This window comes from Atractosteus spatula, chromosome 25, assembly GCF_055471065.1.
Source record: "Atractosteus spatula isolate fAtrSpa1 chromosome 25, fAtrSpa1.hap1, whole genome shotgun sequence".
NCBI classification, from domain to species: Eukaryota; Metazoa; Chordata; class Actinopteri; order Semionotiformes; family Lepisosteidae; genus Atractosteus; species Atractosteus spatula.
In genome coordinates, this window is record NC_142730.1 from 2,887,528 (window position 1) to 2,915,344 (window position 27,817).

At 37.5% G+C, this 27,817-nt stretch overlaps 3 protein-coding genes across 4 annotated transcripts; 2 read left to right on the forward strand and 1 right to left on the reverse strand.

The window, feature by feature from the left end:
* The first annotated feature begins 1,208 nt into the window (after window positions 1-1,208).
* Window positions 1,209-5,914, forward strand: LOC148815064 (uncharacterized). The gene is made up of 5 exons (XM_088905836.1): window positions 1,209-1,295; window positions 2,424-2,528; window positions 3,616-3,759; window positions 4,585-4,698; window positions 5,201-5,914. Exons 1-5 carry the CDS (start codon window positions 1,247-1,249, stop codon window positions 5,395-5,397), a joined length of 609 nt encoding a protein of 202 aa, XP_088761962.1. The 5' UTR covers window positions 1,209-1,246; the 3' UTR covers window positions 5,398-5,914.
* A 4,292-nt stretch (window positions 5,915-10,206) lies between these two features.
* On the forward strand, window positions 10,207-16,468 carry LOC148815065 (B-cell receptor CD22-like). Of its 2 annotated transcripts, XM_088905876.1 has the most exons (9): window positions 10,207-10,423; window positions 10,905-11,083; window positions 11,248-11,376; window positions 12,103-12,483; window positions 12,982-13,248; window positions 13,849-13,939; window positions 14,516-14,567; window positions 15,272-15,405; window positions 15,986-16,468. In XM_088905876.1, exons 3-9 carry the CDS (start codon window positions 11,322-11,324, stop codon window positions 16,032-16,034), a joined length of 1,029 nt encoding a protein of 342 aa, XP_088762002.1. In that variant the 5' UTR covers window positions 10,207-10,423; window positions 10,905-11,083; window positions 11,248-11,321; the 3' UTR covers window positions 16,035-16,468. The 2 variants fall into 2 exon arrangements, with proteins under 2 accessions (XP_088762002.1, XP_088762003.1); XM_088905877.1 differs by lacking the exon at window positions 10,207-10,423 and having other exon boundaries at window positions 10,706-11,083.
* Window positions 16,469-18,770: 2,302 nt separating this feature from the next.
* On the reverse strand, window positions 18,771-25,874 carry LOC148815066 (B-cell receptor CD22-like). Its single transcript, XM_088905885.1, has 8 exons — window positions 25,820-25,874; window positions 24,779-25,156; window positions 22,482-22,754; window positions 21,845-22,114; window positions 21,480-21,567; window positions 20,545-20,596; window positions 19,534-19,664; window positions 18,771-19,151 (listed from the first exon to the last, which is right to left on the reverse strand). The coding sequence occupies exons 1-8, from the start codon at window positions 25,872-25,874 to the stop codon at window positions 19,088-19,090; spliced, it is 1,311 nt and encodes a 436-aa protein (XP_088762011.1). The 3' UTR covers window positions 18,771-19,087.
* Between the last annotated feature and the right edge of the window lie 1,943 nt (window positions 25,875-27,817).

Genomic DNA, 27,817 nt, shown 5'->3' on the forward strand with positions numbered 1-27,817 from the left:
TGTGATGAGGTCTGAACAGTGATCTTTTGGATTTATTTATTAAAATGTCAGTGGATTATAATGAGTTTTTTTTTTAATTTGAGGAAAAACTTCCACTCTGTTGTATTTCTAAAACTGATAACTGGTGCGCATATTGAGATGTAGAAGACAGACATAATAATAATTTAAGAAATGGAATATAAAATATATTTTAGACACTTTTTGAAAAGCAGTTTATATCACACTATCATAGAGCAATATGCTATTTTCAACACATGACATTTAATTTCGTAATGAGTAAATGGGTAGCATAATTTACTTTTTCACATTGTATATGCAAAGGTAAACGTCAGGTATTTGGATTTGTATACAGACAATATGTACCTGTTTTAAACTGACAACTAAGGATGCCACTTCACTTTTTCAGTAAAAAAAAATTAAATGTTTGAAGTCAGTTTATATTGAATAGACAAAATATTCAGAAACCAAATAATACTTTCAAATGAATGATCTAAAACGTGGTTACAGCACTGAGACTACAAAACCATGTACCCATATCGTTTTCTCGTAATTAACACCGGTATTTGGCAAGGATAAAGTGTCACAACCTAAACATACAAATCACAGTGGGAAATAAGGCCAGATAAACCTCGAGAATTTTAAAACAAGAGTGCATTAAATAAATTACACTCATTAAGGTATGATTAACAAGTTAATGACGTTAAAATCGTTTCTTGTTCAGGAATTAGGAATGTTGGGGTGAGGGTGAGCTAGCAGGTTTTGTAGAAGGCGAACGAAGGACTACATTTGCAGACACGTACTACCGACCCATGTGGCAAAACGATTTCTATGTAGAACTTAAAATTGTAATGAGAATTGTGTACGCTTTTTTAGACTTTAACAATTTAAAAAATATATATAATTATATAATTATTTATTAATTATTGAAACTTAAATACACAAATTGTAACTACGATAAACGCTCAAATGTAGAAAAAGTACCAGAGCACTTTAATATATATATATATAACGCACCACTTCTAACATATGAGAAAACGCATCATATATACACATTACGACGACTCTTCCGATTTTTGTGTTATGTGGGGAATGTGGGTCACGCATTTTTCAACAAATTTCCATTCTTCAGAAATGACGTTAAACTCCCTGACGTTCCCGGTGGGACAGCATTTTTTTGGCACGTACAGTCTATAAATAATGTCGTTGGCGCTAGGGAACTTCATTTGACCACACCTGCCGGGACAAGATGAAGATGCTGGCGATTCTCGCTCTGACCTGTGCGCTCTTTCCCCTGGGTAGGACAAGCTTTCGTCTGTATTTTCCCCGACATTCATACCTTTATCTTCTAAGTCTTTCTAGAATTAAATCGTTAATTTGTTTTTCATTCCGACCATTTCATAGAAAACGCTTAAAATCTAACATTGATTCAAGTTAATTCTACAAAATGGAGCAAAAGTAAGATCGCATTTTGAACAAAATACAGAAATCGCAACTGCAAATAACAGCATTAAGGTATTCTATGTAGTAAAGTGATATATATATATAAATAAATGTATGATTTGGAATTACAAGTAATAGTCCATGAGATGGCTCTACCCCATTTTCCGAAGTTGTACGAGTCACCCAGCTGTTATAGTTTTGTAGCCAGAAAGCAAAGGAGAAATCCGGGAAGGACTGAGGAGCTGGGGAACAGTTGAAGAGAGCTAGCGTGAGAGAAAAATGTCGGATCGGTAGTCTGATGTTATGTACAAACTTAACTTTAATATAGTTCATTGTTGCACACCCGCCTCCGTGTCATTCTTTGCTTCATGTGAAGATACAACATTCTAAATCAGTAGTTCCCAGTTCTGGTCTTATTTGTTTCCCATATAGACTATTAATCATTGATGCAATTTGATTTTCATTCATCTCATTTCTAATAGAAAGTCTGAGACTTTTTGTACCCTATTCTGATACAAGTCCCTGATTACAAAAATACACTCGATTAGGCATCCTGTTTCAACACCTTCAGAATGCAGAGCTGAACTTGTTTTTTAAGAGCTCGGTCCCTTATCGCAGTCAGAACAGCTCTTCACATGTGTCAGACAAAACACGGAAGCTATTTTCCTTTGGCTTCAACAGAACAGGTTACATTCCAGGGAACACACCCAAAAGATAGAAATTCCGAAATTCCGAAATTGACACGAGAATGATGCCAACAATAAATACAATTTAATGTTTTAAGATCTGAAAACAAGTTTAAGAGTATGCCTCAAGTAGATGTTTTTTGTGAGGAAGCAAATATACTATGTTTGGAACTGAATGCACTAAACCAAGCTGTCAGTGCTGTGTGGCTATTCCCACTGTTTCATAGCACAGACCATTGCACTGGATGTTTAATATCGATTTAAAGTGTCTAATTGTTTTCTTCACTTGTTCTGTAGCCACCAGTCTCAGCTGTAGTGCATGTGCAGGGACAGACGCTTGTACACAGGTCACATGTCCTTCTGCATTCACACAGTGCTTTACAGGGAACATATCATTTGGAGGTAAGAGAAATATGTTCATTGTTTGAGTTTGAATATGGAGTATAAAGATGATATGTACAGTATAAGGACAAGCAAGGGTCAATTCCACAGTGAAAAGTAAAAAAGAGTACAAAATGCAGTGTTTCTGCACTGTGGACTCATATTGAGATATCGTAACTGAAATGTTTTCTTGTTTTTAACCCTTCAACATGAGTGAAACCTTTACTGTATTGATTTGATATGAATTAGGAGAGCAGTTGTACTAATTTGGATCTCTGTGGCCTTCCACTAGTTTCATTGTCCTGATTGGAGCATGTATCCCTTATACTGAATGTACTCTGATTTCTGCTAACCACTGATCAGTTCAAGGGCACACACATTTTGTCAAACGACTACTGCCTGTAATTTGAGAATCTTTATAATTATAATTCTGAAAATTTATACAGACCATACATTTTATATACCCAGAGTGTGTTCATTACTGCTGTTGCTAGTTCAAATAACTCTGAATCCATATACAGGTGTATGCGATTCTCTGCCTCTCAAGTAGTTGCAGTTTCTATAAGCTTACTGTACATGTAATAGAACTAGACTAGACTAATTAGGCTTTAACTGGTAATGTTATGGAAATGCTAGGATTACATTAGAAGACTATAAAGAAAATGATATTTCAAGACGTTGCAAAAAGCAGGTTTTTGTATTGAGGACAGTAGCCAAATTATCATATGGATATTCAATATTCATTTTGAATTCATTTTCAATTTAGAATGTGGTTTTTGTAACAGTCCCTAAAAGATAACCCTGCAAAATGAATTGGGAAACAGAGCTGAGGAGGAGCATTTAGGATTCAGAAATAACTTTGAATAAATAATTGAATAAATAATAATAAATTGAATAAATAATTCAATCTAAAAGAAAACTGTCTTTTTAAAGCTTAGAGCTGTTCATTACATATGCTTATGCAACACGGTCTTTAAACCTATATACATAATATATATATACACAATATGTTTCTAGAGATTCATACAAAGTGATTACTGTTTCTTTCAGTTCCTTAAAAACAGGTAAATTCTCATTGTTTTTCCCCATATTGAATCATTTGTTTCAGGATATTTTACATCGGTGAAAAACTGCACAACATCTAACATCTGCACAGGAGGTGCTTTGTCTATTAATCTTGGATCAGTAAGAGTGACCGAAAATTTAAGCTGCTGTGCCACAGACAACTGCAACACCAACACTACTGCTCCTGGTAATAAAAGAATACATCCAACTAATCAAACCAAGCCATATGTTTTAAACATTCCTGAATGACTAAATATGTTAGGAGCATCAGAAATTTGCTCATAATCTACACTAGCGTATTTTACGATCAGCAAGTATCAAGTTTTGTACTGCTTATTTTGTGTGGGAAGATAACAAGCATGTCATTTAATAGTTTCATATCCCTATTGATCATTGAATCTCCAAAAATCGGGTCACAACAGTTCAAGTTAAATGCTCCATGTATTTCTATGTATCAATGAAGCCAAAAAGGTATGTTTCCCATATTTTTTACAGCATAAATAAGTAAAAACAAACATTTAAAGAGTTGGAAAATGCAAAACATTAAGGATTTCAACACAGCAATGCAAACTCCATTCTCTAATTTTTCCATTTCTGGAAATTCAGGTTCAAAATCCCGCATAGGGATGATTCAAAAGGTAGCAAATGCTTTCTTGAACGTATGGTAAGTTCAAGTTAGAGATCATGCAAAGCCGTAACATAAGACAAAGCTAGGTATGTGATCTGTAACCAGAAGTAAAACAATTTAAACCAAGGCAGAACAACTTCACATTTCATCAGATAAAAGTCTTGATCTCCTCCTACACACAAGCAGTCCTCAGTAGCAGTTTGGAGTTTAAAGCAGTGGGGTGAGACTGCTGCTGTATAAACAAGTACCACATGTGTTTGGAAAAAGAGCAAAGGGTACTACAATCACAGGGTCCCTCTCTAGAAACACTAGAATTAAAATAAGGCATCATTATTAATTTAGGCCACTTGTAGTGCTTTCTGACATGTTTGTTGTGTTTTACAGCTGCTTATACAGACGCTACCCCCAGTGGTCTGAAGTGTTATTACTGTGACGGAACTGTCTGCAATAAGACTCTGACTTGTCAAGGGGTTGAAAATCGCTGTTTCACGGCTTCTGGTAAGTTAGGGCTGTTCAGCATTTACACGTCCAGCCACGGATATGTTTATTGTTTGCTTGCCCTGCTGAGACATTCTCAAGTGTAATTAGAAATATGGCTTTCTGCATAGTCAAATGACACAGAGTGGAACATGAAAATGGCAGAGGGGAAACTTGTCTTCACAGTGAAGCAAAACCCATACGAAAGCATTACAATATTCCAACAAGGAAGCTTTCAGAAGTCACTACACAGACATAAGAGATGATGATAAAAGAATTAAGAATAGCTACCTTCAAAGGAATCACTTGCATTTTGTGGCTTTTGTAATTTAATGATAACCTATATACAGCATGTAATCTTATAGACAAGAAGAAAGGAGCAGTGCCAGTTTTTATTGAAACAGTTGATTTGAATTGTATTATAATTATAAGAACGTGATGTTTCCTTGAAAAAGAATGGAACCCAATTATTCTATTTCTCTACCTACAGGCTGAAGGATTAATTTGATTTTGGTTTTTTCAGATTCTAGTAACCAGACTGTCAAGGGATGTGCCAGTAGCAACTTCTGTACGGCAACTATAGCAGATCTGTCACAGGTATTAGGCCAGAGATTCATTACCACGTGCTGTTCTGGAAACCTGTGCAACAACGCCATGCGCACAGGGCAGAGTGTATTTCTTCTGCTGGTGCCTCTTGCTTTCATCAAGCTCTTCTACTGAGAGCTGACAACACCCACATGCCTCCTTCTGGAAAGAAGGAATGTTGAAACAAGTCGTATAGATGCCTAATGAAGAATGTTTATCAATCTCTTTGCAGTATGACTTACATTTTGTTGTGCGTGTCTGCATATGAAAAATGACCTTCATGAGTTGGATTTTTTTCCCCTGATTGGAAAGAATTGTATCACCCCCTTAGAGGTCTGCAGTGTTGTGTTATTGATCACAGCAATTAATTCCTCTCTGTGTTTGTGGCAGAATTAGATAAGCTCCTGTCTCTGAGGGCAGGATTCCTGCAGGCTTTACTGTCATATAATTTCATTAGCAAATGATCAAAACCTACAAAAATGCAGGTGATTGGACTCCTTATCCAAATATTTAGTTCAATTAGGAAATTACTTGGGGTGCAATGAAAGCCAAAGTGCTGGATCTGTCCATTACTAATCTATTAAACACATATAACGTACAAACATCAAGAAATGTTTTTTGATTACATAAAATAAAATTTAAAAAAAACACTGCTGTTTTGTCTGTTCTTCTAGGGAGCAATGAAGGATTTCAGGAAGGTACAGAAGTCAAAGGGTTAAACTGCAAAATGTGGTACAAATTAAAGACTTGTGAAAACGAATATAGTAATACTGTAGTAGTAAGTGTTTTTGGGTATCAAAACGTTAGCAAGAAAACCAAAGTCAGAGAAGCTGGAAAATGACTAAATACAGTATGTGCCTCATCCCCTAACCTAACCTGAGAAATGTAACTTTACTTGTAAACTATGTAAGCTGCTGAAAACGTGCATTCTGTAGTTATAGAGGCTCCAGCCCAGTAGTCACTTTTAGATTTTTACATTTAAAAGTCTAAGTTTCTAGATTTGAAGGCAATACTACTGGCCGCAATTCTCTCCATTGCCTGGAGTTAAGCTGTCTTTCAAAAAAGCTACAGAACAACTTCCGTATTTTTCTCATCGTTTCGAGAGACATCCTTCCTCAATGGTGAAATGACATTTCTAGTAGATCTTCCATAATACCCACTGCTACTAGGGATATTTTGCTTTTCTGAATTTCATTTCATTTTGCTGTACCCTTTGCCTTTGAAGTACTACACCAAAAGTAAAAAAAACCCAACAAATCAGGATGGTTCAAATGCATAGAAGGTCATAGCGAGACCACCCACAGCCACAGGGTCCTGCTGAAATAGCCCAGTCATCATGAAGGTGTGTACTGAGGTGGTCAAGTGGCCACACTGATGCAATTTTTGTGGGTGGAGAGTTTTGTCTCTGCTGCTGTACATTTTAGCTTTCTGAATGTAACTAGCTATTTTAATGAACTAGCTTTAGAATACAAAATGAGCAACTTCCTCATCGGATGTAAGAATTTTCTCAGCTCCTCTGCCTCCCAGCTCCCAGAGTCACATCAATGGAGCTTTCAAAGAGACTGCTGTCATTTCCTCCCTAATAACAAAGTTCATTAGTCCTTACCAAGGTGAGGTTATTTTGCCCACCTAGCTTGTTAGGTTGCGTGCTAATTAATTCTAACTTTATCATTAGTGCTTCCTTATTTGGCTAACGCCGTGGTTCTCAAACTGTGGTACAGACGACCCTGGAAATGTGTTGTGTGCACTGAAAATTTGGGACGGGTTTTCATTTTTCTATTTTAATAAAATTAGTTTATGTGTCAAATACCTAAAGGTAACCTGTTCAGCAGGATTTCCCAGACCTGGTCCTTAAGGGCAGATGTTTCAACTGCTGCAGTGAAAGTGAACTAAATAAACAGGTAAACTGAGTACTGAGCCTTTAACAAATCAACACTCTTCTCCCCCAGTCCCGTGAATGGTTCAGAGATAAGTCACTGATTTCTCTTTAGAAACACTATCAAGCTTTTTGAGCACGTTGCACTGTTGCAAAGAAGTCTATTTTGAGGATTTGGCGAAAGCACGGCATTTTTTTTTTGGATATTTACATGACATCTTGCTTTTACACAGGTGCTATGATGTGATATTTCATGTTCCTTGTCCGTTTCTCTGCCCTTTTTGTCTTTCCCCCCCTCAAGGCTCTCCCCTTCCTGCCTTGCTCTCTATAAAAATGCGGAAAGTTCCCCTTTCTCTTCTTTCAGTAAAAAAAACAACAAACAAACTTATCTTACCGAGAGTGCTATCCTTTCCAGTATCGGCTCGTTTCTTGTTCATTCACACTAGAAGAAGAGGGGGGCGTAATAATAAAATAAATCTCAACATTCACCACTTTCCGAAATGAAACGAAGCGCATTCAGTGTAGCAGCAACTGAAGGCACGCCGACATTGTCATTTTACATCGAAGATGAGAATCATCTACTCCACTGACAGTGAAATAATCCACTACACTTACTTTCACAACTAACATGATCATTTATAACTCACAAACCTTAACAGCCCAGTCCAGCACAGCAGCAACAGAAAGAGCCACTGAAGGACGTTTTTGACTCATATTTGTATGTGCAGGTTAAAAAAAACGTCTGTTGTGTTGTACATTTAGGGGGCCCCCTGGTGGCCTTGGGAGCAAGCAACATAAATCAGAAAAATGTGGGGCAAACGTCGCAAGTGGAGACAATTTGCGATGACTAGAACCGTCATTTTGCTAACCTTTTGGCCTGTTTTGAAGAATTTTGCCAATCGAGGACAGTGATCCTCAAATTACTGGACAGAATTTAATTAAATCTGTTCGAGCCATTCTTTGTAGTTTGTCAGTGTTAGGAATGTTAGGAATTAAAGTTTTAAATGGTATAGCATATATATTATTGTAACAAATTACATTAAAGTTTTGCATATAAAAAATGGGTTAAAGCCTTTGAGAACCCAGGCTTAACACAAGAAACACTGCAGGGGCTTGTACTGTTGTCACTAGCGAGCCTGTACAAAACCGTTTTTTCTTCATAGGTATTATGTGGAAAATCAGCAAAAGTCATATTTCAATATGTTCTGCAGGAAGAAACTCACACAGTCATGCCACTAACAAAAACTTTTTTTTTTCCTAAGGATTTCATTTTTAATAAAGGTAAGTGCATCACATTTTGTACTAGTGCATTATAAAGGTGATAAACTTTATAAAGAGCATTAAAAGGAAAGCTTTGTCCCCCGATCACCACTGCACTCACACACCACAGATGAGGTCCTGTAGAACTTATTATTGTAGAACAGTGACTTTCGCTGATTTTGTAAAGAAGACAGAGACATTTTTTCCTTTTCTGTTGGAAAAAACTAATTTGTTTTTAGGGAAGTCTGCAAAACACCGTCTACTCAAATGAGCACATGTTGTAACATCTGTGACTAGTCAACAGTTCCCGTTGTACAATATGGAAACGTTGACATATGTAAATTCCACTGTATGGTTTCACCTTTAGTATTCCTTTCTAAACTGTTTTTAAGCGAGAAGGAAGTACATTGTAAGAAACTAACAGCACATGACTGATATAGCACTGTCTGGGTTGACTTCCTGGGCGGATCAGAACAGAGATGTTTTCGGTAAGCTGAGCTCACTAACAGGGATATACACTAAGTTGTTGACTCCTCATTTATAATAACGAAAAAAAGAAACTGGCTTAAGAAGCCTGTTTCACGCTGCTTGCCAGCTGCATGTAAGCTGATATGTTAGAAAAGGCAGTGAAGATCTCTGATTCTATTATACATGTAGATATTTGGGATCAAGATCAATCTCGATCTAACATGGTCCAAGGTTACAAAGCCAAAACTGAGTGGAGTGCCTACAGATTTATCATCCAGACTCCCCCTGATCCCTTGTTTTGGCAAGAGCAGTGGTTAGGGGCTCAAATCTCATAGATGGAATTTACAGTTATGCGTTCAAATCCCAGATGGGAACACATCTGTTGTTGTGCTGACCAGAGTAGTTCAAACAAACGGTTACATCTCTTTGAACACCCAGTTGTATTAAAGAACAATGAAAGTTGCTCTAGATGTAATAATAACCATAATAATGGCAACTTACACTTATATAGCATTTTTCTGGACACTCCACTCAAAGCAGTTTATAGGCAATGGGGACTCCCCTCCACCACCAGTGTACAGCCCCACCTGGATGATGTGACGGCAGCCATAGTGCACCATTCTGCTCACTACACACCAGCTCTCAGTGGGGAAAAATGCTGAAGTCACACTGGATCCATCATTCCTTAGCTAAATGCATCCATAACAAGATACTTGCAAGTGTCGTCCATTAATGCTCTTAATCTATATCTGGAAATTATGACTGCATGGTGGCTGCTGGTGTTGAAAATCAGGAATAAAACATCTACTCCTGTAATACATGAACTCTCTCTCTGCCTCAGCTACTTATGGGTTGCGCTGGACTGATCCTTGATCCTGTGGCATGTTCAATTATCCAATGCGCCAGTCACATTCATTTCACAGGCTACTAGTTAACCAATTAGGCCAGGCCTCAGCTGGCTCCATCACAACTAAGCATTGCACACGTGCATATTTATACTGATAAACTAGGCTGAACAATTTGTTTTTTTATAAATTCATTTTTAAAAATGGCTAAACACTGTTTTTGGTGCATAGTTTCATAAATCAACAAAACTTCAGGATCTGTGTTTATTTGTTACTTTTCTTTTCTTTACCTTTGGTTTGATCTTGTGCGCTTTTCTGGAATCGTGGTGGAGCTGTCATGCTAGTGTCTCTGTTCAGCAGACGCCTGCACACTCCACTCCAGAGTCATAGCCATCCTGTCATGAGGATTCTAACAGTGTTGAACAGTAATTTCCTGTTGCCTGCAATGTCAGATTTTGTGTCAGGTTCACTTCACACTTTTTCTGATTACGCCTTTCTAACTACTTCCTTTGGAAAGGAGTGTTTCAAAACAAGAAGTTATATGATCTTTAAAAAGGAATATCTTGCAATCGTTTTAGCACCGGGTATTAAGAATTGCAGAGGGCTGTGCCTGTGTGTACTTTACTCACAGTATTTCACTGGACCTTAGACACGCTGGCATAATTATCTGGCCACCTTGTTTTTCTGCACATTTGGATTGTGGTAACATTTGGTGAGTACATTCATATTTTATGTGATTCTGAAAAAGGTTTTACACTATTTGGACTGACCGCACAAGTGAATACATTTCACATTGATTTTTTATGAAAAATACAGAAGGTGTAACCACTGTTGTGCATCCTTTGTTTTCTTTTGAATATGTAACTGATTGATATTGTCAATGTAGTGGGGCATTGTATCTTAAGTGAGTTAGTATCATAAGTAAGGTAATTAACGTAAGTAAGAAAGTAAGGTACGGTCATGAGGAACTGCTTCCCCATATTAATTTCTTTAAGCACTCGCAGGAAGTGCAGGCTGTTGTGCCTTTCTCAGGCTGGCTACAGTGTTGTGAGTCCAAGCCAAGTCACTGAAGATCTGCAGACCGAGACCGAAGACCGAAGCAGGTGACAGTTTCCACCACTGTGCCATTGATGCTGATTGAGTCATGACACCCTCTGGGTCACCTGTAATTCTTTTGTCCTGTTGACATTCAGGGCCAGACTGTTGTTAATGCGCCATCTTGTAAGATCAGCCCGATAACTGTGGTGCCATCTGCAAACTTAATACTGCGCTTGCTGCTGTAAGTGACTGTACAGTCATAGGTGAACAAGAAGTACAGCCTGAAACTGAGACCGCGGCCTTTGGGAGCTCTGTCTTCAGTTGACTGAGTAAAGTAAGTTCAAAAACCCACTTGACACCTCTGTTGTTTCATTTGTGTGGCATTCCTTGTCTACATAACCTTTTGAATGTGAAATGTAGTGAACATATGATGTTCTGGCAGTTCATCTTTGTGATGAACAGCCGTGAGCAGGGACTTTCCTCCCCTTTTGTCTGCAGTGATCTGCTGTGCAACAGAGGTCTGGCTTCTCATTGCTGACGGAGATTAGGAGGACAGCAGAGAAACTGCAGCCATGAGAGTTCCAGATTCTCTCTGCTTGTGGGCAGCAGCTCTGTTAATCCTGCCTGGTAAGACTGAGTTGACTTTAGTTTGCAGTAAATTGCATGTCCACCAGTTCCCCAGTAGAGAGCACAACCTTAACTGGCTAATTTAAGGACTTTAATAAATGAATCTCAAAATATAAATACAAATCTACCATGTGACCACCTCTTGCTTCACTGAACATTGTTGGTCTTTAGCCAAAAGAGACTGATGGGAGTTTTAAAAATCAGGGTTTGTAGTTTCCAACTTAAAAATATTGCTTAAAGAACATCAGGAAATATATGTTCAAATTCCCTGGCGGATCATATCAACAAGTGTTTCAACTCATGTGGAATAGCTTATAAAAACACGTTTTTTAGTTAAAACCAATCTATGCATTTTTCCAATATTTTGGGAAACCATTATCCATCAAGATATTATTTAATAATTGGTATTAGAATTAAGTCATTATATTTACTCATTAAATACCTTGTACTGTGACTGCACATTTTAAAGCTTGCTTTTAATTGTCCCAGTTCTTTGTGATACTTAATGTGATTTTACTTATTTAACTAGACACAAAAAACATTTTTTGTTAGTAACACTCAGCTGTGTAAAATACAATATCAATCAATATCTAAAACATTTTTAGTTTATGTGAGTTTTACTGTACATGTGCACGTCCATGTTTGATAATATTTTACCCAATAATTTTCACTGCTTGACTTACTTCTCAAGAGTCAGTACTGATGGCTGAAATTGTCTTTTTGCAGGTGGTCTCTATGGCGATTGGTCTGTATGGTATCCACAGACCTCTATCTGTGCTGTCCGAGGCAGTACTGTGGTTATTCCCTGTTCATATAATTATCCTTCTAAGGATAGACTGAAAGTGAACACTGTGATGTGGTGTGTTAATGATACTGACTGTATTGCAGATTCTGAAACAAAACATTATGTTTATCGCTCTCAAACACCAAATAACAGGTTGAAGTTTAGTCAAAGAATTATGTACCTAGGTAATAAAATGGATAACTGCACTTTAAAGATAACAGATATAGGAATATCAGACCAGGAGACATATAGATTCCGATTTGAAACAAATTACCATCAAGGACGCTGGGTTGGTCAACCAGGAGTGACACTTTCAGTTACTGGTAAGAGTGCCTAATTATTTTACTGTTCAGGAGACATCTCCTATTTGCAGTGTAAGAGACTACTCACAAAAAATAGCAACTCAAACCTGCATAATGCAGTTACTGTAGAAATGTCGCACTTGAAATCAAAGCAAGAAAAAAAACTCCTTTAATTTCACCTATAACATTTGGAAAGTTGTAAAATATAAAAATTCCAAGTCTTTTAATGGTTTTAATGGTTCTGACATTAAAAAGTCCCTATGTTGATTTTCATGCATATACTGGGCACATGTTTAAGTATTTTGGGTGAGTTTGATGTGCAAAGTGGTTAATAATGTCTGCACAGCCTTTGTACATGATGGGGAAAACACAATTCCAGTGTTAAATATTTTGATTTCATCCAAATATTACACTATTGTCTCCACACATGTAGAAATCATTTTTTGTTGATATACGGTATTCAGTTTCTGAGAAACCTTTTGGGAAATAACACCAACTGCGGCTTTTACCTTCCTGCAGAATTAAAGATTCAGATGAGCCCAACAGGAAAGTTGGAGGAAGTCAGAGAAGGAGATAACTTGTCCTTGAGCTGTGTTCCAGAGGGATGCTCACTAACACAGACCGAGTTTACCTGGTTTAAGAACGGACAGCCCCTCTCAGGCACACAGGCCACAGAAAACACACTTCGCTTTAATCCTGTGTCCTTGGAACACGCTGGCACCTACTCCTGTGCTTTGAAAGGCAATGCCAAAACAGAATCTCTAATGTTCGCTTTGGATGTTAGATGTGAGTATGATTTCAAATGCATTTCCAGTTTCTGTTTGATTGCTGTCAAAATTGCAAAAAAAGCAAGTCAGACATGAGTGAGGTGGCATTTGTGTTGAAATGTCTTTTAAAGTGAAAAATGAGTTTAGTGCATAAGACAGGGCTCTGAGCTTTCATTGACCACTTCAGATCAAAAGAAATGAGGGCAGATGGTAGGTATCTCATTTAAGAAAAGTCTCACAAGAACCTTCCTCACCGTTAAAATGTACTGCTGTATATGCAGTAAAAACATCATCTTTACATTTTTGTGCTCCTCTTTTGTTTTTATTTAAAAAAGTGTGAATTCATAATGAAACTAAAGAGGATTACACAATCAGGATCTTGTGAAAGATTTCTTGTCCAATATATTTCAATGTGCATTTAATGGCCTCATGTATTGATGCAATATGTTGTTTTTACAGTATAAGATTAGAAAACCTTTTATTTCAATAAAAAAAATTGTAAGTGGCAATAAAATATATCAGTTATGTTGTGTAGGAGTTTTGTATATCGAGATACATATTTGTGTCTAATTCACAGCCTTTGTAAAATGATATAACCCCATTTTCCTTTGCTTCACAGCTGAATTCAATACATTAATGATTGCAGCTATATTGGGACTTGTGCTACTAGTCGGCATAGCCACTCTAGTGATTTATATTTGTATCAAAAGGTGAGTGAGTTCAATTTATCTCGGGTTTAAAATTTCTGCAGTTTAGCAACTCCTTTTAACAATTAGCAGCTGAAAGCTCTGAATCTAGCGAAGTGACGGTGGGAAACTGGATCCTTTGATCTCCCAGATCTCCAATCTGAGATTAGATACTAAATGAATGAGTAGCTGCTGAAGGTAAGAGATACCTGACTCATGGAGGGTTTCAATATGTACTTGCTTCCATCATAAAATCAGTTAAAAAATTCACTGGAAGCCTATGCAACGACCCTAGCGCAAGGGTGATATGGACATTGAGGGTGCAAGTCAATAACATGGCAGTGGCTGGAGTCTATTTTCAGACATATAAGGAACTGAAATAGTCAAGACAAGACTGTAAGAGGTGGTGGACCAACACATACTGTAAGCCCTCAAAAAACACCTCCTATGTTAGCAAATGACATAAACTGCCACTATCTGACACAGATGCAGTACACAAGCAATATAAAACTATGCAATAAAAATAGCCTGATAGCCAATAAAACAGTCACAGGTGGACATAACTGGGTTTTTACCTTTCCTCCTTTTTGTTCTCTAAAGGAAGAAGGCTGGTCAACTTAAAGGGGAGAATAGCAGAAACATGAAGGCTAGGGTAAGTGTTTAGGTACAGTATATAATGCAAACTAGTGGTTTAGGTGCAAAATGATATAAAAGACAGCAGTTGTTGATTTGTGAATAACAGTACTGTTCCTTGCCTAATCCAACAAAGGCTTCAACATTTGTCACCTTAAACATTGCAATTTAATTTCCGCCAATTTATAGTAATTGATTTTTATTCGGAGTGTTACTTTGGTTACATAGACAAGGTCTACAATGGAAACAGTATTTGTGAAGCAGATGTTTGCAATGCATTGATAGAATCCCCTGTAGACTAATAAAAATCTTGAACACTTTTCTCAGATGAACTGCTGGTCGTGGGTTATGGGGCATAATTAATAAATATAAATCAATTTGTTAATCAGATGAGATGACTCTGTCAAACTCATGTTTAGCATGCTCTGTTAAAGCATTGTAGAATGCTTGCAAACTGAAATATAGAACTTCACCTTCTTATATCAAGGTAGAACTATGTTACATACTATATTAGTATTTCCATAACCACATGCTGGAAACGTACAGGTCTGTACAGTACTTCTGTAACAACCTTTTGGTGGAATCACATTTATAGTTGTATAAAAAACTGGTAAAATCACTGTACAAACATAAAGAAGCCTGGATTCCAGTAAGACTGCAGCACAATCACAGACTTCAGAGATAGAGAGGTCAGAAATGGCTAATGTTTCCTTCTTTGCAAAGGAGGTTCCAAACAACATTTATGATGAAGTACTACAACTTAACATCCCGGAGTCAGAGCACATGCAGGGAACTCCATCTGAAGAAGATGAAGTCTGTTATTCAGCAGTTTCCTTTCCACGCAAGACAGCATCATGGCAAGTTTTATTTATTTTTCCCCCACATCATTCATGTGCTCATGCAGTGAAACAGGAAGGATTTTTCCCCCCAAACTCAGTTTCAGCCATCTGTCGAAAAACAGCTCAAGCACTGTCGCTGCTTCTTCCTCCCATTCCTCCCCCCCCAAAATTTCTTACTTGCTTAAATTACCGCTGTGCACTACAGACCTAACCTGCCAGTCTGCAGAGCTCCCATTGTGAAACAGAAATGCATCATAATCCATATTACCCTGCAGCTCACAACTAGTAGTCCACTGGAGCTCAGCAGCTGTGAGCCTGGTCAGTACCTGGATGGGAGACCTCCTGGGAAAAACTAAGGTTGCTGGTGGAACAGTTTAATGGGGCCAGCAGAGGGTGCTCACCCTGCAATCTGTGTGGGTCCTAATGCCCCAGTAAAGTCATGGGGACACTACATTGTAAAAAGTTGACATAAAACCGAGGTTCTGCAGGATAAACTTGGAGAATTCTCAGTAGGTCTGAATGATGAACAAAAATAAATGACCCCGACTCTTGTTACTTACCTTCTAAAACCTGTTTTTCCTTTTTCATGGCCAACCAGTCAAGAGACCATTGACTCCTCAGTTCTCTACAGCACTTTAAAGAGATGAAGGAACATTCATGCATCCATTTTCTGGCCACCTTAACCTTCTAGTCTTTGGACTGTGGGAGGAAACCAGAGCACCCAGAGGAAACCCACACTACAAGTGAGAACATACAGTACAAGCTCCTGGTAGATGGCACCCCAGGTCTAGAATTCAACCAAGGACCTCAGCGCTACAAGGCAGTGATGCTAACCTGCATGCCACTACACTGTCCTCTAATAAAACCCCAACAGAGATAGATTGAGAAAACAAAGAAAAAGAAAGAAATATTGCTCTTTATATAGAAGGTGATATCAGTTAAAAATCAATAAAATGACATGTTCCGAACTGTATAATAGGATATGAACACAAGATTAAAACTCTAGGATTTTGTATTTAATTTGTAAAGCACATTAAATGCTTAATTACTTCATTTTTATATGGATGTATAAAAAAATGTATTAAAATTTAATTCCCAAATATGCCATTGGAATGTATTACAGTTTTTGTCATTTCACAGTTCCATTTTTTAATTTAATCTAGAATGCATATTGAACAGTCAATTATTCTGTTTTTTTAAAGCAGATTTATAACTTATTTACACTTTTGCTTTGGCATTGTGTTTGAGGGCAGGAAAACGAGAAACAAAATAGGGAGCCTTTCGAGGGAATGCTTCTGCACTGCAAAGACTGAGTAAAGATGTTGATATTGGCGCCCGATTTTGCTCTTTCATGACATAATCATACATGTACAGGACCAAAATTGAACTACAACGTTCAGTAGGTTGCAAAGCGAACTAGGGAAGTTAATAAATTCTCTTGCTCTCTTTCTAACCTCCTCATCTACTATCTTTAAATCTTTTAACTATTTTTCATGGTGAAAATAAAGTGGTCTAAATCCCAGACATTTATGGATATTTGAAAACTTTCCTCGGACGGAGATATAAGGATCAAAATAGAGGATATGGTCTCTATTTTCAGGATATATGGTAAACCTACTGGCCACCGAAACTAGCTCTGCTGCTGAACCCGACACAGACAGCGCTGCTAGTGCTAGCAAGCATCAGAAAACGGCTACAAGGCGGTACGATACAAATTACCTAAGAGCTCAGTGCTATTTTATGTATGTGTGTGTGTGTGAGTTTACGCACAAGACCAAGCCGAATACAAGATCCAAAAACCGAAGTCCAGAAAAACTTGCAAAAGCTCTAAAATGCTTCTCATGAAGTTCAACTCAATACTAAGCAAAGACAGAAGCCGACAGGTGAGTTTAAATAGAGATGTTGGGAGGCGTGGTTATGGTTTAACGAGGTCTGTTTAACCCACGTCTCCCCAGAGTGGATGGAAAACGCAGAGAGCGCGAGGGGGCCCTCTGGTGACTGGAGGCCGGAACTGTAACACTCTGTTTCTGTTTAATGAAATGACTGAGGACAGCGGGCCGATCCAGGCAAGTCCAGTGCAATGCAGTCTAGGCAAGATTCTCCACCCTGTTTGAACACCCTCTCATACCATAATACAAATGACCATTTAAGCACAGTAATAGTTTAGAATCTTCCTTCGTACAAGAGCTTCTGGGCGCGGTGAAAGAGATTTTGTTAAATTGCTAGGGTGAATTTGCATGATTCATTTATTGTCCATTTTCTAGACATGAGGTGCACAACACCATTAGGGACAGAAGGTTTATAGATTTCCTCCCAGCTGAGCTCTTAATTAGCAAAAAGAACTTATTATTTGCATACTTGGACAAGTGAGAACATTTCCTTTTTTCTTAAGAAGCTGGAGATCTTAAGAGACCTATGTCTATGTAAGTTTGACAAGCCTGGTATAAAAATAGAAGTTTGTTTATACTTTATTACTACTAGATTATACAACTACAGGACGTTCCTCATGTTTTAATAATCCTGTGCCCTGTGATTCCCTGACATGCAGCCCTATGATCCACAGGCAGCTGTATTAGAAGTAAATAGAGTTGTCAGGCTGAACCAACTGTAACTGGTTTCACTAAGGGCTAGCTAATGGAAGAAACTGCAGACGTCCTGCTGTGTAGTTACCCATCTGGCCACACGAGGGAGACAAAGCACAGCTCAAGTATGCCTGTGGCATCCCTATGTCGAGGTTATATCGGATTCCTCGGTGCTGCAAAAAACATTTGCTGAGGTGTCTTCCAGTTTCACTTTTACAGTGGTATTTGCTATGTAGACTCATACATCCATATGGGGCAAAATGTCTTTTCTCAGCCAATCATCTTTATCCATGAACACCATCTTACTTTCCCTTGACATTTTAAAGTGATAAATAAAATTAATCCAAACTGATGCGAGTATCTACTGGGTATTTACCAACTGAGTTTTATTTAAAAATCATTTGAACGATGGGAAAAATCCATCTATTACATCCATCAAAAATGCAACAATAGAGCAGCTAAACAATGCACTAAAAATGTTTAAAACAAATGAAACATTGTCCCTCAAGTTGAACACTTAACCCTAAATAAGGGGAAATCATTTGGAGAAATCTCATATTCCTGTTATGTTTTGTACAGAAATGGGTGGATTGCTTTAACTTTTCAAACTACGTTTTCATATACGTTTTTAACTGAGACATTTTTATTCCTAATTTATGACATTAGTGTAAAAAAAAAGTTCTGCAGCACATTAATCTAAAGAAGCCTTTAAGTAGAAAAATAACTGAAAATTTAAGTTAATTTATGCAGACCGCTACAGTTGTGAATGTTTCCACCTTATTGTGGGTATCCCGGTTTTAACTCTCCTTTTTCTTTGCATCCTTATAAATTCCCATCCTCCTCCTTCAGCTACAAGGTTCACAACAGTTGTATGCCTTTTTGTTGGAAGGCGAAACGGTTAAGCTCCAGGAAAAGGAGACTGAATGAAGCTGAATCCTATTATAACAAGTATCTCCTCAGTTTAGTTGGTGTTGTGGAACATCGTCTACCCCACCTGGGCCTCAGGATGGCGAATCAACCCGTCGAGCCAGCAGATGGGTCATGTGACCGAGTGGGCGTGACGTAGCTTTCAGTCTCCGTAGGAAGTCGCTGTAAACGGTTTCTCCTGAGTGTCTCCTTCACGTCCGCACTATACTGTACAGAACTGAGGCATCTTCCGTCTCTTCGAAAGGGAGTTCGTTTCTGAATAAATAAGCAAATTGAGAAAACACCCTGGAACATCACCTTCACTATGTTTTTGCTTTTTCAGGCTTGTTTGAATAATCCCCCAACACTTTGTTGAAGTGGGTTGCTCAGTATATTTTGATTTACAAATCCTATATGCTGAAGGACAGTTTCATTTTTTTTCTAAATAAAATAATCTATTTGAATCATTTAATTTTACAATATGATATAGTCTAGAAAAATGTTATATTGTACTTAATTGAACCAAGCCATAAACTTCAGGTTAACTGTTAGGTTTTTCATTACAGATGACAGACGGACAGATTTTTTATTTGTAATTGTTCTCCCTAAGATAAACATACTGGCAGCCTGAGCACCAGTGAAATATTCGAACACTTGCCTGGGTGTTGTCTTCGACAGAAAGTGGACTGTTGAGTAATTGACATCATCCTCTTCATTCACACTCTGCTCCTGTGTTCTCTTTGGGTTGTGCGATGTTACCATATTGCCGTATGTGTGGTCTTTAGTTTCCTTGATTCAAGCACAAACAGAAGGGTTTGGAGCCCCTGCTCATCTATTTTTCGGAGCTGTGACTCTACAACATTAGTATGGAACTAATTTATCCTGTCATATTCCCATAGAAATCTGTGATTTTATACGCTTACTTATAGAGTTCATTTATTACATACACCATAGAGGTTAAACCATCAGTTCTTTGATTCTTGGTTTTGTTCTAGGATTTAAAAACTCTCAGTGATTTAATACCACTTTTGCTGCCTTTGATAGACTCTTAAAGCAATGTGATTTCTTGCATTTAGGCATTTCTTTCACTGTGTGGTATTTCTAACCGACGTTCAGAACGAAAGTTAGATCCTAATCTTGACTACTGCTGCCCTCCGCTTGATATAGATCCTGTCTTCTTGACTTCCTTTTGTGAAATCTCCACCCTCATCCCTCCTTCTACCACATCCGACCCTTGTAGCAGCTCCCTAGCTCATTACTTACAAAAGTGAGGAGAGGGAGGAAGGGTTTGGTCAGCTTCATTCTTACTGTCAGGCTCACAAAAACTCTAATCCATTCACCCCTCTGTTGTTGATCTTACTATTGAACTACACAGTAGAGACTTTGATAGACTGAATTTACCAAGGAACTTTTCATTAGTACCCGCTGATTCTGTCATTGAATCGGTAATACAGATGGATTTAATCATTAGACTTTAATAAAAATAACCAATCAAGGACATCAATTTGCACATCAATCACACACTGCAATGGATTGTAATGTCTTGTTTTTTGAGTACCCCTGCAATTAGTACAGGTGCTGATGTATTATTTCTTCTTACAGTAAAAAATCCATTAAAAAATGTAAAAATATTGTTATCATGTTAAAGAATATGCATCCAACACTTTACCTCAGTGTCTGTGTTCCTGTTGCTCTCCTCTTCAGAAGGATCAACCCTTTTTCTTTGACGAATGTACAAAGAAGGAAAGATTAGAACAAATTATTTTACAATGTGGGCAATGTCTCTGTCTACTCCCACCCATGCAAGCCTGTCAGATTGCTCTTGGTGTAACAGGAGTTGACGGGCAGTAGCTGGCATTAAAGGAATTTGGCTGGAAAGAATAGAATACACACCTAAACAAAATTATCTTAAAATCAATTAAACCTTGAACCCCACTGGCACATTATCATACTTGTGTTGTCATACATAGCCACCATTAAATGATACATTAGGAATTGATTGCTGGTCTGTGGAGACCACTTCAAATTCTTTAAAGTCAGTGCTCACCTATATTACCTGCAAACAGAACAGCAAGAATACAATGTGCATCAATTATCCAGTCAAGGTGCATTGAAACCACAGACCTGTTTTGTCTATAAAAAATCATGCTTTATTTCTTTTAACTGTTCTGCCTCTTCTATGCTAATGGTGTTTAAAACAGAGATTTGTTCTAGTCAGCATGAGGCATATTGTCATTTTCTTTCTTGGTAATGAACTGAATTACATTTTAATTCAGCCATTTTTTATTCAATCTATAAACAGTTTTCCATTATTGTCTTCAGAACACTTTACCAAACCCTTTAGTGGACGGCACTGGAAAGAATCTTTTTGAGAACTGGGCTCAAACCAGAAGACACAATCTAAACTACAGGGAAATGCTTTCAAAACAGAGAGCAGAAAAGCACGTGTTTGCACAAGGTGCTCTGGGATTCTGGAAACTGGTAGATGAAATCCAGGTGGAAGCACTGGGAAGCAAGCGAGTTCAGCTTCTAATTACCAACCGACTTCTTAACTGACGTTTCTTACGTCCTTATGAAAATGATGTTAACCCCAAGAAAACTCACCTTTTCAAACATATGTAACTCAAAAGAGCAGAAATGCTCAGTAACATGACTACCAACACAACTGGAAGCACTGCTGGGTTTTGTTTGGCTATAAAACACAGACATGAAAATACATGTAAGTAATAAACATATCATTGCATTTTAATCATAAACAATTACTTCCATTTATGCATTTTTACTGAGTGCAAAATAAAACTATTTTTTCTTAAGCCAGCTTAAGCTTCAGGATGATTACTGTTAGGTTTTAACCAGGTTTTGATTTTAATCGTCTGTAGAAAGCTGTTAAGATTGCATCAAACCATCTTCTTTTCGCAGTTCTAAGAAGGTTTACTTCATTATCTTGATAAATATGACAGATATTGTACCTGCAACAGCAAGAACTACAGCTGTAGAATTTTCAGCACCATGCTTGTTTTGTGCTCCACAGAAGTAATGTCCACTGTCTCCAGAGCTAACCTCAGCAAGGGTTAAATTCTGCCCTTGTCCTGTTTCCTGGACACCAGCGCTCCTCATCTTGAACCAGATGTAATTTTTCACTGGTGGGTTTGCATTGCTCCTGCAGGTCAGAGTGACAGAACTGCCTTCCAGTATTTGACCAGAGGGACTGACTGATACAGAGGTGCTCTTTGGAGAATCTGAAAGAAAAATCAGTCATTTAGTTCTCTAATATCTATGTAATATCATTTGGGTTTGTCACCACTGAAATCACTGATAACTTAAATATTCATAATTTCTTTCCTTTTTATCTATTTTAAGTCAAGTTTAGATTTTTTTTTCCGTGCAACAACATATCATTATCAACATATCAAGGACAGTAGGTTCTTTAGCTGCATCATCATGCGTAGGCTGCAAAGGAACAAGTAAAGGTTTATTCCATGCTGATAAGAGAAAAAAAGCAATACAAAATTCCATCTGTTCCAGCATGAAATACATGGAATAAACCTTTACTTGTTTCATTATTAACATATGCCATCCATGTTGGCTTTAAATGATTATACTCACATTTAACATCAAGAGAGAACTGTGGAGATGATATACTTGTGTTAGCTTTTGAAGCACAGGAGTAGTTTCCATAGTCTTCATAGGAAACACTATTAAAGTGCAGTGTGTTTGCTGTTGTTTGCCTGTTTGAGATGGGCTGACCGTTCTTAAACCAGGTGAGCTCTGTCATTGTAGGAAAGCAGCTCCCTGTGTGACACATCAGAGTCACACTGTCTCCTTCTTTGAAGGTGTCTTTTTTTCTTGTTGAATTTGCTTTAACCTTCCAGGGTGTTGCTGCAACAAATCAGTGTAAAAAAAGTTTTGCTTCATAAACTATGATAAATATGGAAGCTTATTCGTGCGACAGAGAAAAACATGAACTCATTTATAGCATATAGTATTTTGTTTATCCGAAAAAAAGTACCTAATTTATACGAGACAATTATTGCATTTATACTAGAAAAGTATCTCGTTAATACATGAAAAGCATCTCGTTTATACAAGAAAAGTAGTCCGTTTAAACACAATAGTTAAGTTGGGAACAATGTTATTAATACTGTATATTGCGTTGAAGTGTATATGCAATGATATTGTTCCATGCAAAGTAGCATTGACTTTAACAACAGCAGAATATTATCACACTCCTCTTTTTGGAAAAAAAATAATCTAAAGGAGCATGTGTTCTGTCTTTTGTATACATAAAGTACAACTAATAAGCTAATTAGAGTTAACAGAAACATTTAAGATAAACAAATCGCCTGGGACTGATCGAATGACACAAATTGGAATTCAGGAAACAAGAGATTATTCTCTGTTATTCCTTCCTTGTTTAGAAAACTCTTCTAATTTCAACACATGTAAACAGGCGGTAATATGAAAATGGTAAATGTTGCACTTGTAAAAAGGCCAACAAACCCGAACCAAGTAATTATATATACAGTATATTTTAAAAAAGAATGAATTCTATTCAATGTAAGGCTATGGGAATGATAATTCAAACCAAGCAAGCATGATTTGCATGACAATAGGGTTGTTGTGGATAGGCTTGTGGATGGGTTTAGAAGAGGTAGGTCTTGCTTAATTAACACGTCACAATTCTTTTTAATAAAAGATTGAATATGACACATTTAAAAATCCAGTAAGCCATTGATATTGTTCTTCATGAATACTTTAAATTTCAGGTAGCAGTCAGTTACTGCTCACTGGACTGATAACTGGTTAATGGATAGAAACCAGAGAGTACAGATAAGGGGTAAATGCTCAATTTGTGCTCTGATCAGAGGAGTGTCATCTTGCATCTTGCTAAAGAGTACCAGGGATTTGTATTACATACACTGCACTTCTTCCTCTATATCAATGATCTACACATTGTTAGACAACTATTTAGGTTTTCGTATTATAGTATATCAAAACAGGAGGATTATCAACCACTGCAGAAATGGCAAACACAATTTAAGACTCCAACAAAATTCAAGACTGAGGTGACATTTGGTTTCTCACATCTACTGCAGTCGAGTGCAAAGTCGTTCATGCAAATATGAACTATAGATATACAGCAGATGAGGAAGCGATCTGTGAGAAAGACTTGACTGCATTTGCTGACATCTTCATCTTCCAGAAAATGTGGAAAGCAGTAAAAAAGGCAAACAGCACGTTATACAGCTACTGTAGAAGCACAACATTTAAATAAAGGGAAGTTACATTAAAATATCACATTTTACTGTATTTTTACTGTAACTATTGCACAGTGGAGCCATACTAGGAAGATGTTATTTAGAATGTTACAATTTTGGTAACAAGGTCACAAAAGGGATATTGCTGCTCTGGAATACAGTATAGACCAAGGCTTCATGGAATATCCTGTGCTGACAGATTTAAAGGTCTTTAATAGACAAGACAACTAGGGAACCTCAAACCCACAAAGGGTTAAACTACTTCAGAATCAATGGTGAAATACAAAACAGAAAACAGATATGGACTTTTTTATACAAAGCAATACTGTAATTGTGTGAAAAACTGTAAACAGCGATGAGCATTTACTAGGATCATTAAATTAAAGGATTTCCAATTTCAAAAGCATCTCTTCCCTAAAAAACTGATGAGGTAGTTGTATTCTTGTTGAATGTGTTTTAAATTTATATGACTGAATATAAATGAGGGAATTACAGATTGTAAAATGTCAATGCATTTTAACCATACTAACAGTATAATTACTACATATTGCTTTTTAATGTGATTATATTTGGTATTGGGTTTTTATTGTGACCAAATTTATGATTCCACACTTGTGTTGAATTGAGAGAATAACACAACCTTACCAGATACAGTAAGAGTCACTCCAGGATTACCAGTCCATTGACCTCCAGGATTATTGGTTTGAAATCTGAATTTATACCTTCCATTGTCAATTTCTTCCACATCGTTTATCATTAAAGTGCAGTTCTTCTGTTTATTTCCCAGATACACTATTTTTTGCCTGAAGGGCTTATTGTCACTGTGATAAATAGATATGTTCTCATTACAGGTCCTATAAGTCTTACACCACATCACAGTTGTCACTTTGTGTTGAACACTTTGAGAATGCTCAGTAAATTCCTTAGGATAGTTATATGAACAATGAATGATCACAGAGGAGCCTCTCACAGTGCAAATGGTTCTTCTTGGATACCACACAGCCCAATCACTACCATAGACACCTGCAATAACAATTTCAGACATCATTACAGTCCCATTAAAAACTATAGCACCACTCAGCACAATGAAAACCTAACATGAATAAAATACTGAAAAAATGAAGAGTACCGACTTTTAAAACTTCAAAGAACTTTGCTCAGTAGAAAGAAATATACTGAGTAAATATACAACATTTGACTGGCAAATGCCCTGTTACTTGCATTGCATTTAACAGAAGCAGCTCCTCAGATAACGGTGAAGCATGGGTTAAACCAAATTTGGCCCCCAAGATAATATCTGCAAATGAAAAACAGGCAAACTCTGAATCAATTCAAGGCAACCTGGACTTCAGGGGAGCTGGATCCAATGCCAGCAAGCAATGGGCACAAGATGGGCACAAGATGGGCACAAGACAAAAAGACTCTGTATTGTGAAATGTATGTAGTCATTTATTTGTGTTCTTGAATTTCAGCTGTTTCTTTACTCACAATGCTTATTTTCAGTGTTATTTAAACACTTAGAAAAGGCTATGTAAGTCTATATACACTGTAAATAATAAATAACAAATTTTGTTGTTAGGCTTTTTTTAGGTTGAGCATTGCCATACTGTAAGTCCTTACGGTACCCATCCGATGCAGTGATGTTCTCTAGTGAGTGCCTGTTGAACAACATAAAGTCAGTCTTACCTGACAGGATTAACAGAGTCATTCCCCACAAGGAGAGGGAGTCTTCAACACCCATAGCTGCAATTTCACTTCATTCCTCCTGATCTCTGCCAATAAAAAAATAATCAAATTACACTCACACTACACTCTCACATACACCACAGACACACAGATATGCCAATTTGAAAGCAAAATTGTCTTTAATGCCACTATTGCAGCACTATACTGTTAAGAGAAACGTGCAAACCTCACCGTTAATTAAATAAATAAATTGTATCCTTTATATTTCATATATTAACTACAACTGCTTTATTTATTATTGTTAGATTATAGAAGTTCTTTGATTTTATAGAATACGCTGGTTACTTGAGAATTAATCTTCACTCCTACAAATATGCTACATACTGTATCATTGATAGATGGGATCAAAGACTTGGTAAGTTAAAGGTACCTGCAAAAGCTGCTGACATATGGCAAATACATTTCTACTTCCCACATGTCAATGAAGCAGTGTAGAATATAAATTGAAACATTTTTAATCGTTGCACCCTCGCACTCTCCTCGATAAAACAGAACAAAAATACAAATATCCCCAGTACAGATCTATGTATGCAACTCACATTTTGGATGTCTGGTGGGTCTCTCAGGACCAGGTGAGGAGAGCTCCTTGCATACAAACATGCGCCTGATCAATGGAGAAGCTGGGGTAATTAGTTGTGTATGTAACTTTAGCTACTCAGCTGTGAAGACTGTTTAAATGAACTTCCTTGTTTTGGAAAAAAAAAGCTCCACAGGAAGGACTTGACCATGAACAGATAAAGTGGGTTGCAACATCGCAACGAGATTAATGAAGCATGTGTGGTAAATGACAGGAAATGCATCCCCCGAGCCCCTTTGCCCAGAATGTGAGTGCGGACGTGTTGATAATGAAGACGTATCCAGGAAAGAGCGTTGACTGCTGTACCTACCATTGATTCCAGTATGGCGACTCCATTAAGGACATAAAAGTCTAGGAGTCAGAGGAGGCTGTGGTGAACTTTTGGTTGCTTCAGTTTCAGGCAATCATTGGCAACAGTTCTGCAGGGACCCTTGCTTTACACTCTACCATGGATTCTAGTACGGTGACTCCATTAAGGTCACCAAAGGTTATGAATAAGAGTCTTGAATGCTGAATGCATTCACAGTCCTGAGTGTTAGTTCATTCTCTTTATTCCTATTTGTATCCCGGGGTCCTTTTACTTTGATGATTCTGAGACAGACATAGTCCTCCAGGAAAGTTATTCTAATACTTTTAAGGATATGCAATGCTTCTGTCATGATCTGAGGTCGTTTGTTCTGGTTCAGATTAAGAAGGTTCAGTACCTTTAAATCAGTCTGTGTACAACATTCCTTTAAATACGTCATTAAACTTACTGCCCTTCTTTGAACTGATCCCTGTGCAGAAATTTGTTTCCCATAATGTGATAAACAAAATGTACTATCCCTTATTATTCAATCAGATTGTTGATGTGAGGACTGCTGTATCTAACATGGGGGAATCTTCCCTGATCAAACAGACAAGATGCATTGTTGCCACCCTGTGGTCATGTGGTTCACTACACACAGCAGAAAACTACAACAGATCCACATACAAAGGTCAGATTCACTGCGAAACAGTGATCTCAACAATGAACCGACCCCTAGTATGTCTACAGACATACTCTGACCTCAGTCCTCTAGAAGATGGCTAAGGGGATCACAGGACAGAACACTGCCTCTTTGTTTCCAGACTCAATTGTGGACTCTAAGGGTCAGCTGTCATGTAAATTGAGTCCCTTGATTTTGAAAACACATTCCTCATGAAGATATGTTTTTGGAGGGTGATTCTATTAATAATACTGTACATACAGTAGTAAGAGTCTCACCACATTTCTTAATATCTCCTAACAATGAAAGATGCATCTGTGGGGTTTTCAAAACATGATTGTCAATGTTTGTCATGAACCATTCAGCCTAATAAGACAATTGCAAGTGAAACGT